At 41.0% G+C, this 23638-nt stretch overlaps 2 protein-coding genes across 2 annotated transcripts in view; one reads left to right on the forward strand and one right to left on the reverse strand.

Annotated features, from left to right (window-relative positions):
• Positions 1–1993: 1993 nt before the first annotated feature.
• LOC113497183 lies at positions 1994–4439 on the forward strand. Its single transcript, XM_026876598.1, has 7 exons — positions 1994–2070; positions 2609–2639; positions 3046–3122; positions 3204–3228; positions 3515–3678; positions 3967–3991; positions 4318–4439. The coding sequence occupies exons 1-7, from the start codon at positions 2011–2013 to the stop codon at positions 4362–4364; spliced, it is 429 nt and encodes a 142-aa protein (XP_026732399.1). The 5' UTR covers positions 1994–2010; the 3' UTR covers positions 4365–4439.
• Positions 4360–23638, reverse strand: part of LOC113497184 (dynein heavy chain 2, axonemal) — a 45902-nt gene continuing 26623 nt past the window's right edge. The window contains exons 48-81 of the mRNA XM_026876599.1: positions 23425–23586; positions 22847–22995; positions 22370–22485; positions 22029–22181; positions 21413–21552; positions 20796–20937; positions 20208–20389; positions 19696–19819; positions 18918–19121; positions 18373–18477; positions 17762–17988; positions 17091–17320; positions 16583–16737; positions 16257–16356; positions 15604–15728; positions 14774–14996; positions 14147–14322; positions 13515–13685; positions 12949–13148; positions 12437–12600; positions 11834–11980; positions 11022–11167; positions 10461–10621; positions 10010–10214; positions 9351–9536; positions 8808–8992; positions 8354–8495; positions 8037–8117; positions 7666–7833; positions 7049–7151; positions 6292–6449; positions 5736–5851; positions 5251–5384; positions 4360–4829 (exon numbers count right to left, since the gene is read on the reverse strand). Coding sequence (XP_026732400.1) covers positions 4690–4829; positions 5251–5384; positions 5736–5851; positions 6292–6449; positions 7049–7151; positions 7666–7833; positions 8037–8117; positions 8354–8495; positions 8808–8992; positions 9351–9536; positions 10010–10214; positions 10461–10621; positions 11022–11167; positions 11834–11980; positions 12437–12600; positions 12949–13148; positions 13515–13685; positions 14147–14322; positions 14774–14996; positions 15604–15728; positions 16257–16356; positions 16583–16737; positions 17091–17320; positions 17762–17988; positions 18373–18477; positions 18918–19121; positions 19696–19819; positions 20208–20389; positions 20796–20937; positions 21413–21552; positions 22029–22181; positions 22370–22485; positions 22847–22995; positions 23425–23586 — 5320 coding nt within the window. The 3' untranslated portion in view covers positions 4360–4689. The remainder of the gene's footprint in view (positions 4830–5250; positions 5385–5735; positions 5852–6291; positions 6450–7048; positions 7152–7665; positions 7834–8036; positions 8118–8353; positions 8496–8807; positions 8993–9350; positions 9537–10009; positions 10215–10460; positions 10622–11021; positions 11168–11833; positions 11981–12436; positions 12601–12948; positions 13149–13514; positions 13686–14146; positions 14323–14773; positions 14997–15603; positions 15729–16256; positions 16357–16582; positions 16738–17090; positions 17321–17761; positions 17989–18372; positions 18478–18917; positions 19122–19695; positions 19820–20207; positions 20390–20795; positions 20938–21412; positions 21553–22028; positions 22182–22369; positions 22486–22846; positions 22996–23424; positions 23587–23638) is intronic.

Here is a 23638-nt window from a genome sequence, read left to right on the forward strand (position 1 = left end):
ACTAGTTAGTAATGGGGCAAGACTTAGGTAGGAAGGAGCACAACATATCGCGGGATGTTTCACGGGAATCAGTTTTGGTTCTGGCGTTGTGGTAATCGGGTCTAAGTGGGTTCTAAGCGGTGCTCTCATGCAGGTTGTTACATGCATTTGCTAAGCACATGACACCCTTTTTGTCGCCAGTGTTCGCAATTTGCAAAGCTGTTGCACTGCTACCAAGGGCTGGGACTGCGGTAATCAAAATTAGAAACAGAACCACATCAAAATTGTCAAAACCCTTTAAAACCAAAACTTGTTACAACGGGGTCACCATCCCAATTGTGTTCTGGAAACTTTACCGGGATCCTGATATGGTCCCATATCCCATATCCATGGTCTAATACGGCCCGCAAATATATATCTGCTACAGAAACAGCAGCGCGCTTTGGCCGTCAGAGTAAGGAATATTCCATAAAGCTTATTATAAAATTTCTCTAAGAGTACTTGCTTTCTTTTTTCTTCAGATTTTCTCAGATATCTTTATTTTCTTGTTCTGGAACTCAGTTTCAGATGTAATTTCTCAGCTCTAGCTCTGAAGGGGAGTGGAATAATATTTTACCCCCTAAAATTGTTCCGATGAATCGTTTCCCTGGGATAGATTACGTCCCAGGTGGTTATCATTGTTGATCCTGGTATAGACGTTGCAATGATCATGTGTTCGATTCCAGAAAAACAGTTGCATTTTCCTCTTATAATTTTATAGGTATTAAAGTAATGTAGTATCCAGAACTTACGCTGATGTTTGCAGCACGGATGACGTAAGTAGGAATGTAGGTACCTAATTGTGGAAACTAAATATTTACGCAGTGCTCGATGATATTAAATGCAGGTTTTTCAATTAATTACTGCTTATGAAATATGTTGTTTACTCAAGTGCACAATACTATACTTACACGTTGAACATCTTTAGAGTGAAAGTCAAAGCAATTGTTAAGGTTAATTGTCCTGAATGAGATCAAGGGATCATATTTTATTTAGAATAGAACATTAAGACTCTCGTGATTTTTCTTCTCTCAGTTGCAGGTATTTTTGCTCTCTATAAGGACGCATGTGGCATACCTTATAGGGCTTTCTCTTTGATAGACCTGATTATTTAAAAACTTTTCCTTTCCTTTCATTTCAAGAAATCTTTGATGGGAGAAGCTAGCAATTTTTGAGAGCTTATCTTTGACGACACACAGGTAGACACCCTGTTGGCCGACCCAGGTATCGTTGGAGTGATACAGTCGAGGTGGATCTTCGGGTACTTCATGCCACTGACTGGCGAGAAGTGGCCAAAGATCGGGTAAAGTGGCGCTCGCTCGTATCAGAGGCCAAGAAACATTTTTGGTCTCTGAGCCAACGGAGCTATTTCAATCAAATAAATCAAATCAAAGTCGTCAATTCAAATTGAATACACATGTCAGTATTTTTGTAAGTAATCTAGCAAGTGTTATCAAATTTTGGAATGCAGACTGCCGGTCGCTTATCTGACCTGCAAGGTCAGGTAGGTGCAGCCATTTAAAATTTGGTGATGTTAATTAGTTACCATAACTTGATGGGAAACTAACCATTTTTTTAAAGTCCTATTTTTAATTTGCAATTGAAATAATAGATAAATCATTAGAGGAAAATTACTACTCAAAAAGGATTTGAAAACCAAACTCGTAAGTGTACAGTTATCATAGCCACGATCCGCCACATCCACTACTTAGTTTATTAGCGTTTTATGTTAATTTTGTAGTAATTATGGAAAAAATGTGATACCCCAGTCTTTGTCGATAAATGCACACTCGATAATATTATTTATCCGAGTAGGTATAATGAACATAATTTTTGCGTCATGCAAGTAAGTAAACTCACGAGATGAAATGCCTTCGTCGATCTTCAGACGTCTTTAGTATTTGAACAATTGCTTGCGCCGCAGCATTCACAAACATAGTGTATTCGTTGTATACATAAACTTGGTATAAAACGTTGCAGACTTGTTAAGAGATGACACAAGCTGATCGCCATACCTCCAAAATGAAGACCGCACTATTAGTTCTCGCATTCGTGAGTATTTTTTTTAATATTCCCTTTTTTGACTTTATTACTGTGATTATATGTCGCAAAGGTTTACTCACGCATATTCCCGACTAGTTTCGGACGCAACCGGAGTCCTTAATCATGAGATGACGCGGCGAGGTCATGATTAAGGACTCCGGTTGCATCATTTAATAATTAATCTGTCTCATGATTACTTAGGAATCTATAAATTCCCATGCAGTCTGTGAACCTAATAAATCCTCAATTATACTAAAGCAGTTGAAACAGCGAATAATACTCAATACGTTGTCTTGCGTGTAAGACGGCAACAGTCCCCTTGACTTAACATTCTCGTCAAAGTAGCAAAAGCTTGCGCATAGCGAAAACACTTATCTTTTCATAGGTATATTTTTAAATCTCTACAAACTTGAACGTATTTCTGCGTGGACTATTAGAACGCAGAACTATCTGATGCCAATTTAAACACGCGTCGTGTGTTGGTCGTGCGGCGAAGACTACATACCAACGCAGTTATTTGCTATCTATATTTTCTTACATGTTCCAGGCTGCACTCGCCTACGCCGAGAGATCAGAAGGTAAATTGATTTAGTATTTCACAATAGAATACATCTCTTTACATATTTTTGATAAGTAAAAACAATATTAAACGATAACTAACGTTTAAGCCTATCAACGCCACGCTACGCCAAATTGTAGCCAATGACCTGAATCATACAATTGTTAGAAGTAAACGACCGAGACAAAAAACAACCCTTCTGGCAAAATGACATTTCCAAAATCGTCAGCAAGGATGGAAAACGCTTGAATATCTGTAGATGACATGTCAAAGTCACGTGACTTCAGTACAGTGTGTACAAGTGTGTTGTTGTCCGCAAGGACTTGCTCTACCAGCCAAAGCCATTGCTGCAACAGTACCGCTTAGAAAAATCGGACGATTGTGAAATACTTGAGCTCCGATTATTAAATACATTATACTTTTAGGTGACTCTGGGCTTGTGGACCTCGTTATCGGTGGGGATCAATTAGTCGAAGGACGACTTTTTGAAAACTTAATCGACGTATGTATGTTTAAATCAATGTTTTATATTCTTTTTATCATAAATCATTGCATTTATATGAAATATTAATTGTGGTTACAGCTTGATGTCAACAGGCCGAGCCCAGGTAAGATTTTATCCGTCTACTTTTGCAACAAGCTTTTATTAACTCTTCCGCTGTTTCCTTGCCTGTAATCAAATCTAGCAAGATACGAGTACATTGTCCCTGCTTCCAGTTTTCCGAGTTTTGCATGTAAGGTAACAGAATATTGGCATAGGAAGGTGGCTATAGGAGCTAGGATAAAAACGACATCCCGACCCCTTCGAGTTCGGGCATGTTCGATTCATAATTATTATTGATGATTACATATATTATGATCATGGAAAAACACACTAAAAAGCTTGTGTTTCAGTTTTAGTTGCGAGGAGACAGAAGCGCTCTCCGCTTCTAGGAGGATTAATTGGCGGCCTGTTTGGCAGACCCACACCCAAACCCAAACCCCAACCTAAGCCTGTGCCAAGCCAAGACCTGGAAAATGAGGCGGAAACTGCAACTGACGATGCTTTGATCTTGGAAGTATGTTGTTACAACATTTTATTACAATAGGGATTATTTTACACCAGATAATCTATCAGAACAGCTTAGTTTTAAGCAGTTCTGATAGATTTTCTACATTTATCCTACATTTTGATGTATGTTTTTGAAATTCGTTGTGAGCTCGATCCCCGCATGAGATTTGAACAAAGGAGAACTAGTCACTATATCGATTGTTAGTGTGTGTGATCAGAAAATCCGAAGAACAAAAACTAACTAAGTTTTCTAGTTAAGGAGATGTTTAATAAATATGTCTATTAACTGTTTCAGGAATCTTCAGAAGAAGACAGAAAAGGTAAATTTCGTAACAATTATAATTAATATTAAATCGGATAGTATCTTTGATGTAAGGAGGCATTACTGAAACCTCATTTCATTGTTGACGTAGTGGGCGTTGCTTGTATTAAAACTGACAATGGAACATGCAACTGGCATTACATTTCTCGCACCTTTTGACACGTGACGAAACTCTTTCATCTTATTGATGTAATCATTCGGCAAGCGCAGCACATGATGCAACTTAATAACCCTTAACAAATCTTTTATTCCATTGTACCGGTACTGTCTAATAAAATTACTGGAAACTTGAAAACAGGATATTTATCAGATTCCGTTTTTCAGGAATCAACATTGGCTTGGGACCAATCAGCATCGGAATCGGCAAATGAATACACTAACAGATATGACAGCCTACGAACCAACCAAAATTTTAAGAAGCATTAAAAATAAAATGAATTATTTTACTTTTTACCTTTTATTTAAAAACTACCCTCATTAATAAATTAAGTTAAGAAGACATACCATGGTTGAGGAAACGTGACAGCGCAATACATCGCGGCATCTCTGTTCCACACCCGCAAAAATATTACTATAAGACTTGACCTCCAGGAATCAGCATTACACATTGTGCAGTTCAAATACAGTTTAGAATACAGTAAATATAAGGACTAAGAATAACTGAGCCGATAGACGAAATAATAAGAGCCTTTCCAGTTAAGTGGCGAGTGTACAGAGCATGGCAGTGCCGCGCTTGACCCAGAAGTCGGAGGACTCCTTGCCGGCCGGCAGGTCCACCGCCACCACGAAGGCGCCCATGCGCAGCGGATAGTAGTAGCACGGGCAGATGTAGCGGTCTGCAACGCGATACCAACCTCACTACCTTAGCTCTACAAGATGCTACTCTATTAATGATGACGCTGACAAATTAAACTGCCAAATTAATAAATTTTACTATGTAAGCAATATTCAATTTCCAAAAAGAAAATTTGCTTTTAGTTTCATTTAACTTATTAAGACTCTCACGGAAGGGCCTGAGTGAGCTCAGTCTGATAGAAAAGACCTCCCATGAGACTTTTTGTGCCACTTCACACCAACCTCTTAAAAGTTCGATTAAATGTAGTTTTGATGTTTTCTTCGGATACGATCGAATGCCAGTTGTTATTTTTACGGACTTACCAACAAAGCATTTTTTATAAGTCAGGTTAGGTTAGTTTTTGTGGTAGTGTACAAGTGTGTAAAATTAAGATATTAGTTGTATTTTTGTAATAGACTTACTGCGCAAGCGTTTCCCAGTAGCCTTGATAGGCTTGAAGTGTATGGGCGACATGGGGAAGACGAGCTGCATGGGCAGCGGCTCCTGCAGGCAGGCCTCCTTCTTGAACCATGACGCGCCCTCTAGGTACTGGCCTCTGACAATATATTGATACAGTTGGATTTTTAACTTTTTAAATGGCGCGTATAACAGGATGTCTGTAGAAGAAGTGAAGACGGGTTGCCCATTGATTGATGACAATAAGGCATAGCTGAATTGCCGCCTTGTACATATATTACACGATTATAGGTATTTTCGAATTAAGTATGCGACTTTCGTTGTCTTTTAAGCGCTTACAAAGTGTTTAAGATCACTCATGAGCTAGAATCTCCAGAAAGATTTTTTTTGGCAAGCAAACCGCAGACGTTAATACCCATGGTTACCCATGTCCATGGTCAAAGAAAAAAATAATAAATTTATGTATATTAAGATGCACAATTCCACGCACCTAATATAAACGCCTCCGTCTCTCGGCGGGCGCACGAAGCCGGCCTCCTCCAGCGGCATGACGGTGAACTCCCAGCAGAGCATGTCGATAGGCCAGCTCTCACCGCGGGCCGTTGTCTAAGAGATCATTATTTTTAGTATTCTTACATTTAATCTGTTTTGAAAACACGTGTTATTATGTAGTAGTGGCCTTGTGATTCGCGTATGATTTTTAAAGCCCGAGGTGCAAGTTCCTTGGTTATTCTAAAACACCAGTGGCAAGCGGTGAAAGCATACATTGTACTCCGTTAGGAATTTGTGTGTCAATGTAATTTGTGAAACCTAAATTCGAAATATTCCGTGTAGCGCTAAAATCGCCAACCTGAAGTGAGCTAGCGTTGTGATTGTTGTGACATGATTATTGTATCAAAATTAGTCGGGTTCAAAGACATTAGGATCAAGCCAAAACACAGTATTGCATCGCTTTCCTCCAGGCTTCCTACAGCCACTTTCTGTCTCCAACACCACTACACCTCGTTGTCTTGCAGGAGCAGCTGGGCGGGTAGAGAGGTACTTACCTGCATGACGGCGGTGAGGAAGCCGGTGGGCGCGACGAAGGCGGGCAGCCAGCAGAGCGTGGGCGGCGCGCGCGGCGCGTTGGCCCAGCCCTGCAGGTGCGCGCCGCGCAGGAACAGCTCGCGACACCACGCGCCCAGCGGCTTCATGGACGGCCGTCCTGTATCACACGTATATGGACAACTTCACTTACATATAAAGATGAGTCTTAACCCTTCTAATAAAGTTGCTCCTATAACGAATGGAAGTTCACGATCCCTTGTGAGGTCGACGGCTCGAAATCCCTATCCATTCTCAAATTTAGCAGATCCAATATTTAGGCTAAATCGCGGCAACACAATTCATGAACGCAGTATAGTTGGAGTTGCCGCCATAGAAATGGCTGCACCATGACACGCTCGGCATACATAAAACACTGCCGTAAGCCACACTGTCCTACCACTGGTATCTACAGCATGGCGCTACAATGGTGGTCATTAATATCACGATTGTAGCGCCACGCTGTATAGTACCGAACCGGTAATGCATTGTTTGCGCGCGCTGTGATGGTTAATTTCTAATACTTTTAAAGACGTACAGAAACAAGTACCAACAACACCAGCTATTTACCATGTTTTTCTTGCCTAAAATTTCGTTTCGAATTTCAATTTCAAAAACATACATCTTTAGGTAAATGGAAGATGGAACAAGCATAGTATAAAAAAGCCTTTCAGTATTTTCTCATATTCTAGTACATATTTACAAAAAATATGCCCATACCTCGTAACCAGAAGACGGGCACTTTCCCCTCGAAAATACAAGTGTACATGGTCTCTAACATCTCAGACATCACGACGAGACCCTCAATCGCACGCCGAAGTTCCTGTTAGCAAACATTACTTATGACCTTCCAAAAAATACTCAGGTGTATGAGTTAGATCACCTCAATCGAAATTTCACAAAATGGGGATTATGGAACGGCTCTCGAATAGCAGGTAATTGCTGGAGTATCCAAAGTATTTGCACACTTGCCAATGGATGCTAATACTCGCCTTCGTGATGCAGCATAGGTGATGCAAATTACTGAGACGTTAAATCATCTAGAAAAAATGCAGGTCCATCGACACGAAAATAAGAAGTGTCCAAGAAAATTTTGTTCCTGCAGTATATATTATTACATTCTTTTATCACTTATTACTAAACTTCTTTTAACTTTTCTTGTTTCATTCTATAATACTGACAGCATTCTATGGACTCTCGTGGGACTTGAATAAAACTTTTTTTTTTACTAAGCGCTAGTGGCATTTTGTATACTTATAATACCGCCAAGACTTCTCGATCTACCTATATCACTTTGTGTGACACAAGTCCAACTCTCTGCAAACATCGAGCCTTACCTTGAGTCCCGCAATGATCTTGTTGATAAGCTCGTTAAAGTACGTGATCTCTTGCAGCAGGGACACACACATCGGCATTACGATCTCGGGGCCCATCATACGCTCCGTCGTCTCCATGTCTATTTTAGCGGGCAGCTTGTGTAGCATTTCTAAGGCAAGCTCGTCGACCTAGAGTATATTCGATTATTTTATATTCGATCTTTTAGTCTTACTTAAAGATTAAGTGCTAATTTTTGTTTAGGGTAACGGTTTTGTATATTTAATACCCAGTTGGATTCTTATAGAATACTTCACCGCCTGCATTAAAACTAAAAGCTATCCCAATCATGTTCGTAAAAGTTACCCGAATAATAATGCAAATCAATAGTTACCTTTTGGTCTTCTCCTCCACCAGCACCGCCACCTCCAGTAGATGCCAGACCAAATAGTGTGGAACACATTATCAGCGCATCCTGTATATTAATAACACAGTAAAGAATAAAAGTTACGAATACTGACATGGGTCTCCTGAGGTATGAGAGCAGTCAGACAGGGAGGGTGCTATTGAAAGGATGCATGCGTCGTAGCAAATTGTCTGTCTCCCTCCTCCATGCTGCTGCTCATATACCTCAGGACGAGACTAGCACTCGCGCACTCTATAGTACACTGGCTAGGTGGTATAGCGGGTGTGCTGTGTGTAGTAGTTTACCTGCGCCAGCGTGGCGACGTCAGCAGAGGCGTGCTGCCCTACTGACTCAGCGCGCTCGGAGGCGGGCAGCAGGTCCAGGAAGTCGCGGTACGACTCCAAGCTGCCGTCGCGAGGGATGTGGTATGCGGGGATCGAAGACAGCCTACAACAGACTCGCACTACTGTATACGAAAATCACCTACTAAATAATCTACTTATTACTAACTTACTTAATTTTAGCATAATTCTGTATGGGGATTGTAATATCTGTAATAATCGAATCCATCGATAGAATATTGAAAATGGCCGTAAAAAATTACAGGACAATGAGTACTAGCGGATTGACTGATGACTGGATCCTGTTTATATCCCGGAATAGACACAAAGCCACGAAGAAAGTGATTAGAAAAAAAATAAACAAGTATATAATTGTAATGATAATTTCCGGGTAATCCTGTTATATAGAACACCATACCTATAGAAGGGGGTATCGAGAGCATCCTCGTTGAAGAACTGCGTGATGTACGCGATGAGCACGCGCTTGTCCCAGTCGTCGGTGATGTGTCCGCCGTAGTTGATGATGGAGAACAGGTAGCGGAGCGCGTCCCACGGGACCTCCTCGTACTCCTCCAGGTAGTTGGCTAGCAGGTTGTCTGACACCTACAATCGTACTCATTTATTTCGCCTATTATTAAAGCTTCCTTTGGTTCCATTAATATTGTAGAGTAAATTAGAATGTTATATCAAACAGAAATCCATTACACCTGATTATAAACACAGTTAATAATAAGAACTCAGCGCGCATTACTATTGATCTTGATTTACGGACTATGCTTATAATAAGAACTCCTCTAATTTATGTACATCATCAAAACAAATCAGCTCTTTTTCTAAATAAAAACTTATTGAAACACATCGAAATGGCTAGTTTCAGTACCCTAAGAAGCATGTCAGAGCCATTAGAAAACATTTCTAACTACAATAATTCAAGTTAATTCATGAAATAATTGAAACTCACATCGAAATCAGCATCGTTGAAGCTGTAGACGGCATTGTACCCGAGCTGGCGGAACCGCTTACGAGCGATGAGCGTGCAGTGGAAGAAGGACACGCAGAACAACAGGCGCCGGTACTTCGGCGTCGCCTCGTCGAACTTGTCCTCGTTTATGTTCGCGAATAGACGCACCAGGTTGCCCTTCAGACCCTACAGGTGATGGGAGGAAATGGTCATAGTAATCTACTATGAACTAAGTACTTAAGTGCCTTTTTATTTAAAAGACGACTTTTGCACTAAACAATGCATTTCTTCGGGGGGCTACAAACGTTCAGGTAACATTCGCAAGAAACCTAGAATTAAAACTAGCCTTCGCAAATCACACAAATCAGGTCCAAGGTAGGGATCGAACTGGTTTGGCATGGTTACCTTTACCACTTGAATGCGTCAATTTTTGTAGAAAAAGCGGAATATCAAAATAAAAATAAAAAATATTTCCGATGGCCTGACTCCAGATCGTGTTATATGGAGTTTGTCAATTTCTTCACAGGGTGGTCGGATAAAAATGTCGAAACCAGTAGAAATGGCCTGTCAAAGTTTTCTACCCTGTTTCCAGGATAAATTATTTCATAAAATTAGCTTTAATTTATTAACACCGCAGTAAGTGATGACCTAGTACTAACCTGCGGCGGTTCAGTAGTCATCTTGATGCTCCGCTGCAGCATCCCCAACGGGAACTTGTCGTCGGGCATGGAGGACAGCCACAGGCGGAACCGCGGGTGGATCTTAGGGTTGTCCAGGCCGCGCAGCGAGCCCAGCCACTCGCACGCCAGGTGGCAGTTAGCCAGGAATACCCAGCCACCTTCCTTCATGCCGTGGGATAACATCCTGTGAGATAAGAATACTTTGAGGAACTTATTGGTGGGACGTTCAAAACGAAAAACACGCAAAACTGCCCGTCTGAAAATAGTAAAAAATATTTATTATTTATGTAACTATGACCATTGACCATATTTGGGACACCTGTGAGCCAAAAAAACCTTTTTTTGGAAAAATAAGCTTTGCTAGAATTAGTCAAAGTTGATTTCAATAATTATTATAATTTGCTAGAAGCAATTATTTTGCAGTAGTGACCTGATAGCAGTGGGCGCCTGTCCCTGTCCGAGACTGAGCGAGGCGAACTTGTCGAACATCTTGACGTCGAGCGCGAGCTGGATGAGCGCCGCCGTCGGGTCCACGCCCGGCGACAGGACGAACAGTAGCGACGTCTTCCATGAGGACTCCTCCCACGCGGCCTACATATTTACTGTGTCATTTAAATTTCCTATTTCTACCTATTTTTCTTCTGATAGTGAGAATCACAGCATGACACCTCAAGGCAATATTATCATGTAAGTCGTTGTTGCACATCTAATATACTCGTATAAAATCCCGCCAAAAGCATTCTGTAAAAAACTAGCCAAGTGTCGATGGAGCTGCTTGATTATCTCTAAAAAGTAATGAAATGTATACAAAGTCGTGCTAAGTCTAAGGTTTTTTACTGAGATTTTTTTAGAGATAATGTCTTGACTTGGCCTTTCAGAAGTACACAAAGTTACAAAATTGTCACAACATTAACTATCTATCATGTCTGTATGACATGAGTGTTGATCTTCATTTTATGTAAAAAATAAACATCAGGGCATAATAACTAACCCTGATATCCAAGACCGGCGGCTCGACATATCGTGGCCCCAGCACGTTGATGATGAAGGTGGTGATGCAGGCGGACACGCGGTCCACGCGCAGCGACCGGATGAACAGGATCTTCTGGAAGTCGCTGCAGATGTCGTTCCAGTCGCCTGCCAGATGAGCAAACGAGTTCGAGCTTTATGAGTCAAGCTATAGGGCTTATTTTTGTTTAACTACAATCTATACTACTATTTCGCTTTTTCACGCTATACCAAGGTGTCAAGGTTAAGAGGTTTAGTTGGAATGTTACACCATATAGGGTGCTGTTTATTTGTCTTTGCTACTTGATAGTCAATTGAAAATCCACAGATGCGCAACTCTTTCTAATAGCCAAAGCCAGGAAGATACTTAGGTAAGGGACGTTCTGAAATATCTTTACATTACATTTAACTTGATAATAAAGACAGTAGGACAAGTAAGCGCGACATTTAACTTTGCGTCTTCAGTGCGTCGTTCTTGCATAAGACTGCCCCTCTACCCTAGTGACATTTTACAATCGTAAGCGCCAATATAAGAAGCAATTAGTTAGGCGGGGGTATCCCAATGGGCATCCACTACGTTGGGGAGGAAGCTGAGTGTCAAATTATTCCTAACTAAACCTGAACCGTCATGCAATGTCTTCAGCATTTGGTATCTGCTATGCTAGATGGCAATGCATGACAATTCTACATGCTCACGGAACTTTGATCTGTCATCTCCATAAATTTGAAAGACAGCGACTTCACAAGTCTCTTGGCTAGTTGTCCTAATAAAACCTGTTGTTCAGTATAACTGACCGATGAGCGGCTGTGTCTCTGGCTCCGGGTGCAGGTACCACTCGCGCCACTCCTTGCTGAGCGTCTCGAACGTGTCGGTGACGCCGTGGAAGCCCGGCAGCTTATCCATCTCCGTGATGTTGTCCCAGCACTCGTCCGGTAGCCAGTCTGCGGTCGACGAGCTTTATGTGACTAGCTGAACTAGTTATGTGTACAACGCTATAATAATTAAAGTAACTACGATACCAAGCATATTTTTTTTACCAGAGTCAAAAAAGTTGAGGGCTACATTTTTCGCGCTTCAGAGTTTCATTCTTATTTCACAATAATAATATGGGTATCAAATTAACACACAACTAACTCATTTTTTTCATGAATCATTCCCTTAATACTAACCTAACAATACCAAACTCTTAAGCCATGTACGCAACCAACAAGTTTTCACTATCATTTAAGGGAATACAACTTTAAATGTATTAAACTGATTACGTAATTACGTTTGACTAAAAAGCCATTCAAGGCATTGTTGTATTTATCTCTTCAATCGGTTGCAACAAGCACAAAACATGAAAGTAAAGATCTTAATCTTCCGAGTTTTACAGTGCTATTATAGGTTAAGCTCACTAGTGGGGTTGTCGGGCTGTTCAGATCTGTCGAGTACGATGCCGCCCTTCAGCAGGAACAGGTACTCGTTGCGTGACATCTTGCCCATCTGGAACAGGATGCGCGACACGATGTGGAACGAGAGCAGCAGCTTGTGGCGCTCGAACAGGGCTCGACAGGTGTTCCTGTGGAAATTAAATGGGTGTAGCCAAAATATACTGGATAGCTTTTGGTATGCTTTACTATAAATCAACCAAATATCATTCACTACTCCACCAAGTGGTTAATGGTCGAAAATCTACAAAATTTCCCTAAATATCTATTTCTAAACAAAAGTAGGAACGTGTTTTAAATTTTTTATTAATGGCTGCGTGTAAAAGGCCTCTCTCCATTCCTAAATTTAATTCATACTTACATACATTGTTGTTTTGAGGGGGGGTTTACAAACATCACGTACACAAAGACACCCAGAATTCGAGGATCTCACAAATGCTCAGTTCGGCTGTCGGTCTAAAATCATTGTAAACACTAACTTGTACACGGCATAGGTGTGGAACTCATTCAGGTTATTGATCCTGTCTTCAAGTTCGACGGCCTTCGGGCTGCGGTCGATGGAGTACGTGAAGAGGTCGATGTAGGCGTCCAGCGAGAACTGGTACATGGGGTCGATGCGGGAGAGGTCGTTCAGCGCGAAGAACAGCACTGACGCACGGACGGCTACCGGTACGTAACCCTGGGGGAAAAGTTAATATTTAATTATTTTAATTCACGAAGAACAGTAGCCACTGGACTAGAATCGAGTAACGTGAAGTTTGATTTATTTGAATATTATGGATATTTGGAAAAATAATTCAGTAATTGTCTCAAAATCTACACTGTCGAGATCAAATACGAAGCCACGTCACAGACTTAAAAAAAACAATCTAAAATCGATTACCCACCTACTTGCTATACGCTTTAATTTTACCCTGACGCAGAACCAACAATCGTGTTTATCACACAAACATTTATCCTAGATGGAAACCGATACCACGACTTCCACTATTGCAGTCACGGCCCGTACCTACTAGACCAATAATTAATGAAATAGTCCCCTCACCGCCCTGGCCGTGTCGATCTCCTTCTCAGTATGCTGTGAAGTGATGAGAGCTTCCTTGACGTCCAGTGAGGTGCGCTGCGAGGTCTGCAGCGTCAGGAACAGCTCCTCGTTCTCCAGCAGCGGCACTTGTGACTCGTACATGATGCGCAGCAGGTCATTTTCCAGGTCCACCTGGGAGAATGTAGTGCTTAAGTAGAAGCTGTTACTTTAATTAACAACATACACTTGTAGATGAACATATATAATAGAAATAGCAATGTACAATGGTCTTAAAGCAGCATCACGGTGTCGAAAGAACATCGTTATCGGTTTGTTACTCCACGGCTGTATTGATACTTAAACTCCACTCCACTCATCTGCCGCTACGTTTCGACGCGATACCGACATAATCACAGGCAACAAAAAATGATTTCCAGATCAAGTAACCACAATCGACCAGTCAATACTGTTTCAATACTCTTGTTAGCCATATTTAATAATGTCTGAAAATCAGCGTCATCAAAGTTATCGCATTGCCCGAGTTACTCGGTGGAAGAGAGAAAGAGTCTGGCACTTAGCTGAATGCGCTCAAACTAGAAGTCAAACCTAATATCATTGGCAAATGGCCACTTAAGGCTGGCGGCTACACTTACAAGCACTTTCTTGTTGTGAGCTATAGACAACACGAGCGTATCCTTCATCTGCTCCAGCTGCGGCCTCTCTTTCCGGACGACGATACCTAACAGCTGCGCCGTCAGACCCTGCTCCTTTACGGCAAAGTTCACCATCGTAGTCTGCGTCAAAGTCTCCGGAGTGTAAACTGGGTTTCCTGTTTAACAAAGGGTAAATGTGTATTATTTGATTGATTTCCATAGAACTTTTTTTTAATAAAACCATGACAGATGTTGGTCTAGTGGTTAGTGGCCCTGACTGCTATACCGGAGTTTGTAGGTTCGATTCCCACCCAGGATAAATGTTTTTTTGATAAGCTACAAACCTATTTTGTTCTATATCTGGATGTAATTTATCTATATTTAACTATGTATTTCGGAATATATAAGTTTGTTTATGAGTTTTTTAGAACTCATAATACAAGATTTATTGAGTTTGAGAGAAGATGGCGTTGTGAGAAATTTGTTGAATATTATTATATGAAAATGCATGATATTGGTACCACAATGTTTCTTATGCATGCTCACAATATGTATCAGCAAGTGGACTGAAGAAAACTAATTTCAAAACGGATATTGCAACTTACTCACCACAATGATCAGACTCACCAAGTTTAGTAGTAAGATATAATCTAAACGAAGGGTTATAGGCGACCATCTTGTCATTGAACTTGATGACCTGCGAGGTGCCGATGGTCACGATCGCCTTCGTGAGTATAGGGGCGATGGAGGGGTCCAACACCTCGCCCACGTTCTGAACTATGATGGGCTTGCCCTCACTCAGGCAGTTCTCCATTATCTTCAGGTAGTTCGGCTGCCCAAAGTCCACGATCTAGGAATGTTTTTATGATGTGTATTTATAAGTTGAGATTTTTTATTCATAAGTATCTTGGTTTTAAGATTGCATTATAGAGCTGGTATCCATCAACTTCATACGGGTTTTCTAATATTGCATATACTCCAAATCCACATAATCGTAGAATCATAATTGTTTAAAGACCCTGCCAAGTCTTGTGGGAAGAGAAAAAACGCTTGAGAATCAATCCACAAGAGATTCCAGACTGAGATAAATCCTGATTAGTATTTTAGTATTAATATGCTGCCTATTTGATTTAAACAATAAGCGTGTATTGATAGTTACTTTTAGTTATCTCAATAAGCAAGTCAGATGCACTCCACAAACAGATTTGTCAATATCCATCTAAATCATATATTAAAAATTGTAGTAGTTTTACAGTGGAGTCTCCAAGAAAGGACGTAAAACATTCATAAGAAATGGCACCTGCATCTAACTAGAGCATAAAAAGCCATGCATATAACCGAAAGGTTGCCACGGTCCACAACATATAGTGAGCACTCAAATAAACCTGGAGTCAGATTTAATTTCCTTAAAAAACTTCCCTGTAAAAGTGTCAATTCCACCCCATTACACCAGTTACCTGTATATCATTCTTCTCCTCCAGATGTGAGATCCATATGAGAGCCTGTCCTTGCGGGTCCACGGCCAGCGGCCAGCGCGTGGCGCGGACCACTATGATACCATTCTCCGCACTGAAGTTGTCATCTATACAAATAGAATTTGTAGTGAGCTTCGTATGTCGCGGTTTTAGATAATTATTTACTATGGGATCAAAATGGAAGTATTACTTTCTCGTTTAAAGATTTTTAATTTAGTTCAAGTGTGACCAGTAGGATTATTCGCGAAACTTATTTTAATCTGTTCTTTATTTGTATTTGTTGTAGTTCCTGATTCGGTCACGAAGGGGTATTATAGAACTAGAACAAGAAGAACAACGAGCAGCAATCTAGGTTAAAAGCAAATTAGCGCTAGAGTCGGATTCCAGAGTCCACCAAGTCAACCTCTGTATGAACAGTATAAAATAGGACACGTTTCTGTCTAAAGTAAGCCTACTGTAAACAACACACAATTCCATATTCGATTCAGATTCTAGAAAATCGAATTGAAAGGTTGGGTCTACCTAAAGGATTAACTACGATCTCTAAAACGTGACATAATACATAAATTACACACCTAACTTATAAAACAAACTACATAAATATATTTATTCGGCATAGGGTGTTAACAGCTAACCAGGCAATCCCATATAATTCCAATCTCTTAGCGTAGCGTCGTCCAGTAAGAACTTCTTCATACTTAGCCCCGTAGTCACCGGGAGTAATTCGTTATATACCTAAATGTAATACAGATATTTTTTATATCCGGGAAAAAACGTTCTGCCGGGCTGTTTTGTAAATCTCAACCTTCCAGGGCGCCAGAAAAACCCATACAAAAATATATTAAAATAGGTGTAGGCGTTTACATGAAGTATGTCATTTCTAGTAGAGAATGCCTTAGGCGTTTATGCTATTGTAGATGTCCACGCATATTTTGTATAAATACACAAATATCAGACGTACCTCTAAGAACCAGTCATCCATGAGCGACTCCCGGTATTCGGACACGAAGGGCCCGAGGTATGCCACGAAACCCGTAGCTATGAGACAGTCTCCCGGCAAGTTGTCGAACTCCTTATCTAAACGCTCCACTGTCGCCTCCCAACGTTCCTTCTCACCTGCACAAAAGGACTTGATTGAACTTCAAAGGTCAAACTTCGTTGCACTGATTGAGTAGGTTCGAATATTTCCTTTAGCTAAGATTAGGTAAATATTCAGGTTTTATAATTTTCTTTATAGAGGTAGCTTATACCTTATCACCTATCAATCTATTAACTCATCCATAATTACCAAATACGCGGCCAAATCAAAGCAGTAGGCGGACGGTTCATAGTCAGCCATCGCCATCAACTGCTGAACTTACCCAACTCCCTCCACACTCTCCTCCCCTAAGACCGCTTTCATCAAACAGCCATCGCATCTCTATCCGCTACTATAAGTAAGATAAGTGTTTAAATAAGTCCTATCTTACCAGATAACCCGGTAATCAGAGCCTCTGCCCTCTCTAGCTTGAGCTGCAGCATCTTGGACCTCCTCTCGAGCTCCTCCTTCTGCGCGACCTTCTCGTCGTACTCGCGCTGCAGCCGCGCGATCATCTCGCTCAGCTCGCGCAGCTTGGCGCGGGCCTCCGCCAAGATCTGCTGCTTCATACGTAGAGACTCTAACGCTTCTTCTAGACGCTCCTTCTTTGGTTTTACTATCCTGGTGGAGAGATAAATTAAAATGTCCCATAGATAGAGATAAAAAGTCCAATTCCAAAACGTGATTTAACCCAAATTTCACATTTTGATTTTTTGCCCGTTCAGTTAATGGTTATTTTGTTAGTTTTTATTTTCAGAGAATATAACAATGGTTGCAAATAAGTAGGTAACTTTGCTGTTTTTATTTTCAGAGAATATATTATATCAAGGTTGCAAATAAGTAGGAAACTCCCTACAAATAGGAATTACTGATGTCGCACGTTGGATAAATGAAAACTATTAGGAACCTGTTTCCCCAATTTTTTTTTAAACGGCAGATGTTACCAAGGCTGACAGTCAAATTTTTTTTTGTTTTAAACTTCTTATAAAATACTACTACTCATATATTTCGTTTATCTTTTTGATAAACGCAAGCTTCTCTCAATCAGAATAATTGACTAACTTGTAAATCTTCCCATATTTCTCAATAGCGCGCACCCACAGACACAGCGACTTTGCAGCAGCGGACACGGTACCCACGATCTCCGGGTCAAAGTCCGGCTTCACCGTGTACGTGCCGATCTTCTTTAGAGTCTTGTCAGATATGTTATCCTTGTCGAAGTCGCGAAGCCGATCCAGGAAGTACTGATCGCCGAGTTGGCGCTTTGCTTCAGCCCATGTTGGCTCTTTCTGGAGGTGAAACTAGGTTAATCTAAAAGTATAGACAGCGTAGACAAATTATATTACTACAGGTTAATGCTGATCTAATCGGTCTATAAGTCTAGTCAACTTGTCAGAATGACAGAAGCCAAGGAAAGTCACATAATTTGTGGACAGATCGCCATTTTGACACAACTGTGCGCTTCGGGCAAATCTTTGCATGTGCATGAAAGCAAGATGTGTTAATATTTTAGAATATATTTATGTTAATCCGAAGATTAAAATCTTGAGATTTTCAGAGGAGGCTCCTGAATACGGTAAGGTACGGTACTGTAAGTATACGGTACCTAAACCTTCAACACAACAATAGTTTAGATTTGTATAATTATTACGAGTATTATCTGTATATCATACCTGAAGTAAGATGAGCACAGCTTCCAGCACCATCTCGACTTTCTGCGGCGGCTTGGCGTAAGACTTAATTTCAGTAATGTCCTTCTTGTTCAAAGCATCCAATGCCTGTAACAATATTTCTAGTTATTAATTTCAGTAACAAAGTGAACCAGAAGTCAAAGAAAAAAGATGACACCGTTACTAAAAACCGATTAAGTGCGAGAGAAGCATTACCTGTGAAAACTGACCGGCTATCATGATTTTTTTGAAGAAAGCTTAGTATCGGATGGAAGTACGAACGGAGTAGAGTCACAGTAACAGGATTTCCTTTTCACCATTTGGATAAGGAACCCAAACAACGCGCAAGTCAGCTTTAAGAGATGGCGATGAACTTTAAATGTACGAGTTTATTATCTCTCGTAATTCCCACATTTTTCTAATATTTTACTTATTTAAGAAATTAAAAGATTATTTGTTTGAGTCGAGCAATAAAATGCTATAATCCCGAAAACGGCTGAACCAAGTTTGATGTGACGTCGTATGCCGTGTTACCCTTGGCCGCGCACCTTGATGGCCTCCTCGAGCGCGGGCATGGCGCTGGCCAGGTCCCTCATGGCGGCGTCGGCCAGCTTCTTGCACTGCACCTCCTCCTCCATGGTCTTCTTGCTGCGCGCCGCCACGCTGCGCTGCTGCTCGTCCGCGTTGCGCTGCTGCACGTTGATGACGCCCATGTACTCGATACACTGCTCTGTGTATTCACCCACTTGAACCTGTGACGAAACAATTTGACGATTACATGTTCTGTTGATACTGTTTTGCTCTGAATATAGTTACCGGCACGGTTCTTCAGCGCTGACCTTCACCTGCGCAGAAGTGATTTTTTGGGTCCGTTTTGCGGTATGAAGTGAGGCGCGGGGCGGCTAAAGTCCAGTGATTGACCCGCAGCGCATCGCGTCACTCGTGATTCGTTATTTGATGCAGTTGCATGCACCTCAAGATGGCTCAAGATCGGCGTTTTATTTTATCATGAGTATACGATGCGCAAAGCGATCCCCACTCTTCCGCCGAGCGCTCAATAATGCTTATAATTATGGATATTTTTATACCTCATGCTTTAAAAGTATACAACAGAAACCAAGAAAAAACAATTGCCTTTGCTTATAAATACTGTTAGAAACTTCACAATCGCAAAATTTCCAACAGTTAAATACATCAATATCCCTATGCAGCAAAATAAAATAAATCCTAATATCAAAACACTCAAATCTATTCCGCCACACTCAGATATTCCAAAACGCAAGGTACTAGGATGGGTTAAAGACAAAAACGTCCACACAAGTATACCTGAGCCTCAGCGAGTTCCTCAGACATCTGTCCGACGAGGCGAGTGGTCTCCTCCACTTTGCCGAGACCGTTGCGCAACTTGTTCGCCTGGAGGGCTATCTCGAAACGCTTCGCTTTTAACATCCTAAAGAACATTTCACTCACAATAATATGTGAGCGAGACTCAAAAATACCGCGTTGATTACAACGGGGTATGTTTGAGTCGCAGTAATTAAGACGTCTACCGAAAAGTACTGAGAAAACGAAATATATGTATATGCCTCTCGTTTATACTATTAGAAAATATTAAGTTCTTAAACATTCTAGTCCGCTGTTTTTCGCTTCTTTATTAATTATTAATCCTGTATTAACTCCCAGTCATAGAGCCAACAATAAGTTAGGTTTCTCGGCAAATCAAGCTGTACCAACGATTTTTAACTTTATTTTCGTCCCCAACATTTGTGTATATCTATCTGACGAACTTATTGGATTTTTTAGTTAAATACCCAATAGTATAAGTCAGTCTCACTCACTCCTTGTACCCGGCCACCAGCTCGAGGTAGTTGGTGGGTGTGACGTAGTTGGTCCTGCGCATCTCCTGCCACATCTTGACGGAGTACTTGCCCACGGACGAGTGGATCAGAGACATGATGGACGCCACGGAGGCGCGGAGGATGTCCTCACGACTTTCTATTAGAGATTCCAACCGTCGGACCTAATTGAAGCGGAATGAGGAAGAATTCTAATTTGATGTAATCATTTTGGACGTCGAGTTTTGGGGAATTATCTGTTTGGCAAAAACCTTGTGATCGATGGAGCGTTCAAAGAATTTAATTCAATAACTGGCACAAAAAAAGATAAGGATTCTATGAAAAAAATGGCTTAGCTGTTATTGCTTCATTTATTCTTCAACAAATCGTACAAATCAACAAATCTTAACTGATCGATTTGATTCTGAAGAACAATCTTGTCAAGGAAATGGATAATATAGAGATCAGATATGCAGTGGCTTCCTACAAAAACTAATTACAAAGCAATATTTACATTTTTATAATTGCCTACTTAGTACCCTTTAGTCGTCAAGCAGCTGAATTCTGGGCAAATAATGAGGTGTATGTTACCCTGGGCCCGGTGATAGATGCCAGCAGCTCAACACCCTCGAGGAAGCGGTAGGCCACCTCCAGCAGCGCCTCGCGCGGCCACTCCAGGAACCAGTTCGTGGTGGTCGCGTTGATCAGAGCGGGGTACTGACGGATGCGGTTCCTGGGCAACACATATATTTTTTTTTGATATCCCTTAGTTGTTTTACTCAGCAAACTCTACGCTAGCCAAACTCACGCAAACTGGATCGTGTCTTGGATTATGTAAATGTAAAGTCTGACACGCTAATGACGTATCTCACTTCAAAAATCTCTATTTTGAAACACGGAATCTATGTTCTCCTTGATGAAGCAATGTTGATATCCTTTCGAGAATTGCGGCAATATTATTCACCACAGGTACAACGGGAAAATGAAGCGCTCCGGTAATTCAAGCCGTTAAATTCCTACATAGGCCTTAGCTTAGTGTTCACTTACATTATTCATACTACATATCTCACTAATATAGCATTTAGATTAGATTAGATTAGATTAGAATATTCTTTATTGTACAACATGGAATTACAGCAATGATTCTTAATACATACAATGTTAGGGTACAATGGCGGTCTTATCATTATAATCTTAGCATTTAGTACCTGAACTCTTCCCCGATGGGACTGAAGCAGAGCACAATGTGCAGGTTGTGCCTGACGCGGTCCACCAGGAACAGGTACACCACCTCGTTGGTCTGCATCAGGTTCGCCGCCTTCATCGGCTTCTCCAACGCTGTCTTTATCTGTTGGTTAGTTGTAAAATAGAGTATTGGCTAAGTTTTGGTTATTAACGTTAGAAGTAAAACGTGGCACGAGTGTTTGTTCCCAATTACAATTTTATTGATAATACTTTTACTCCTTGGATCCATTGCAGTTTTTATTTTATTGCGTGCCGTTATTATAGATATTCTTTACTTGTGATAATTAACGGCTTCGCACTAAGATATTATTCAATACAAGACTTCATCATCCTTGCCTTTACCCAACTATGTTAGAGTCGGCTTCCAACGGATGCACTAAGAACTAGAGTTTTACAAGGAGTGACCTCAGACCTCCTCAATCCAGTTACCTGGGCAACACTGTATCCCTTAGTCAGACTGGTTGTCAGACTTTCTAGCGCCTGTCTACTTGTAACGTCAAAGATGTATAAATAACAGCCAGAACCCACAATATAACATGCCTTCCGAAACACGTTTTAGATGGAACTAAGAACACTTACATCTTCGAACTCGTCAGTCTTGTACAGGTTGGTGACTTCTCCACTACTCAACAAGTTGTTGATGATCTCTGTGAAGGTCTCCTCTGCTATCTGCGTGTCAGAGAATATGAACGTCGTCTTCTTGTGGTCCACGCCGCATGCCGTGTATAGTACCTGGCAGAATAAAATAAAAAGCATAATAAAAACATCAACCGAATTAGCTCAGAGCCAATACAACTTGGTTCACAACAAAAAGAAAATTTGGTAGCTGATAACATTTTAATTTTCCCCATTATTGACCAACTTAAACAGAACATAAAGTTCTAAAAGATCTGCTACGAATAAGTATATTCATAATTTACCTTTAGATCCTCCCTAAAGTCCTTGACACCATAAGTTTTAGTGACGACGACTGAGAAGGAGTGGTATTCGCAGATGTATGAGGCCATTCGCGTTAGGCAAGTCCTTCCCGAACCACCTGTCAACAATACGCAGAAGTGAGTTAGGATAACAGGTCTAACCTATTTTCGTCATATTATGTAAGGTCAGAGTACAAGTTTCAAGATATAAAATAATACACAAAAATAATCTCGTCTTTTTGCTATCCAAAGAGTTATCCACACAAAAATTGTTAACAACTGCTATCAATGCCATATTAAGGGTTATAAAAATCCTACTATGTTCAATTTTCCTTCACACATCTTTTTTTTCATCAGCAAATGCCGGTGAAAATCATTCACGTTCATACCTAAATCTTCTTTCCCCCTCATTTCTCATCATCCATTCTAGACAGATCTATTCATCTCCGTAATCTTCTACAACAGTAACATCAGTCCTACCGATCCCTACACACAGCATGTTCCCGCGCGGCTGCGAGATGACGCGCACGATGCGGCAGACGTGCTCGATGGCGTCCTTGAACAGCACCAGGTCCATCTTAACCACGCCCGGGCAGCTGTTGTACTCCTCCATCTGGATCGTGATGTATCTGGTGCGGTGGACAGTGATCATTTAGTTATTGGTTTAAAAAGTGTGGCAAGATGATGAAATGAAAGGTGAATTAACGGTGTAACACTACAATAATTGTTACTTGACTGAGGAGAGGTCGAAAACCAGGATGCCAACGATTATAAAAAAAACATGTGGACACAGCATTGTATTGGACAAGTTTATCGTTAAAATAAGACGAAATAAGATCGGATCGAGAAATAGATAAATTACATCCACAAATGATCGTTCGGGTTCGCAGTCAGGGCCACTATCCACTAGACAAAAAGGCCAGTCAAACATTAAAACAGCCCAGCAGCGGGAGGATAAAGGCTGTGGATGATGATGATGATGAAACATTAAAACAGTTCCTGCTCTCTCTGAAAACCTAGTTATACAATAAAACCTGATTAGTTAATTGTTACATTACTTGCGCAAAGCAACCGGATCGTTCATATCATCATAGACCTCGTATGGGTTGAGGAAATGTCCGAACAGCGGCGGGCTCTTGGTGGGGCAGAGCGCGTGGAACGTCAGCTCGAAGTGCTTGCCCAGCATGTCGCCTATGTGATTCATGAACCACTCGCGGTCCCTGAACACAAACGTTAAGGATCACTGCTAAACTGGTAACTGGGTGATTCTCA

The sequence above is a fragment of the Trichoplusia ni genome, chromosome 9 (assembly GCF_003590095.1).
Source record: "Trichoplusia ni isolate ovarian cell line Hi5 chromosome 9, tn1, whole genome shotgun sequence".
NCBI lineage: Eukaryota > Metazoa > Arthropoda > Insecta > Lepidoptera > Noctuidae > Trichoplusia > Trichoplusia ni.

Bases quoted from the DNA above. Each gene is read 5' to 3' on its own strand.
- LOC113497183 (XM_026876598.1), top strand. From the start codon at position 2,011: ATGACACAAGCTGATCGCCATACCTCCAAAATGAAGACCGCACTATTA. The intron at 2,071-2,608 runs GTGAGTATTTTT...TACATGTTCCAG, and splicing joins CACTATTAGTTCTCGCATTC to GCTGCACTCGCCTACGCCGA. The intron at 3,229-3,514 runs GTAAGATTTTAT...CTTGTGTTTCAG, and splicing joins TGTCAACAGGCCGAGCCCAG to TTTTAGTTGCGAGGAGACAG.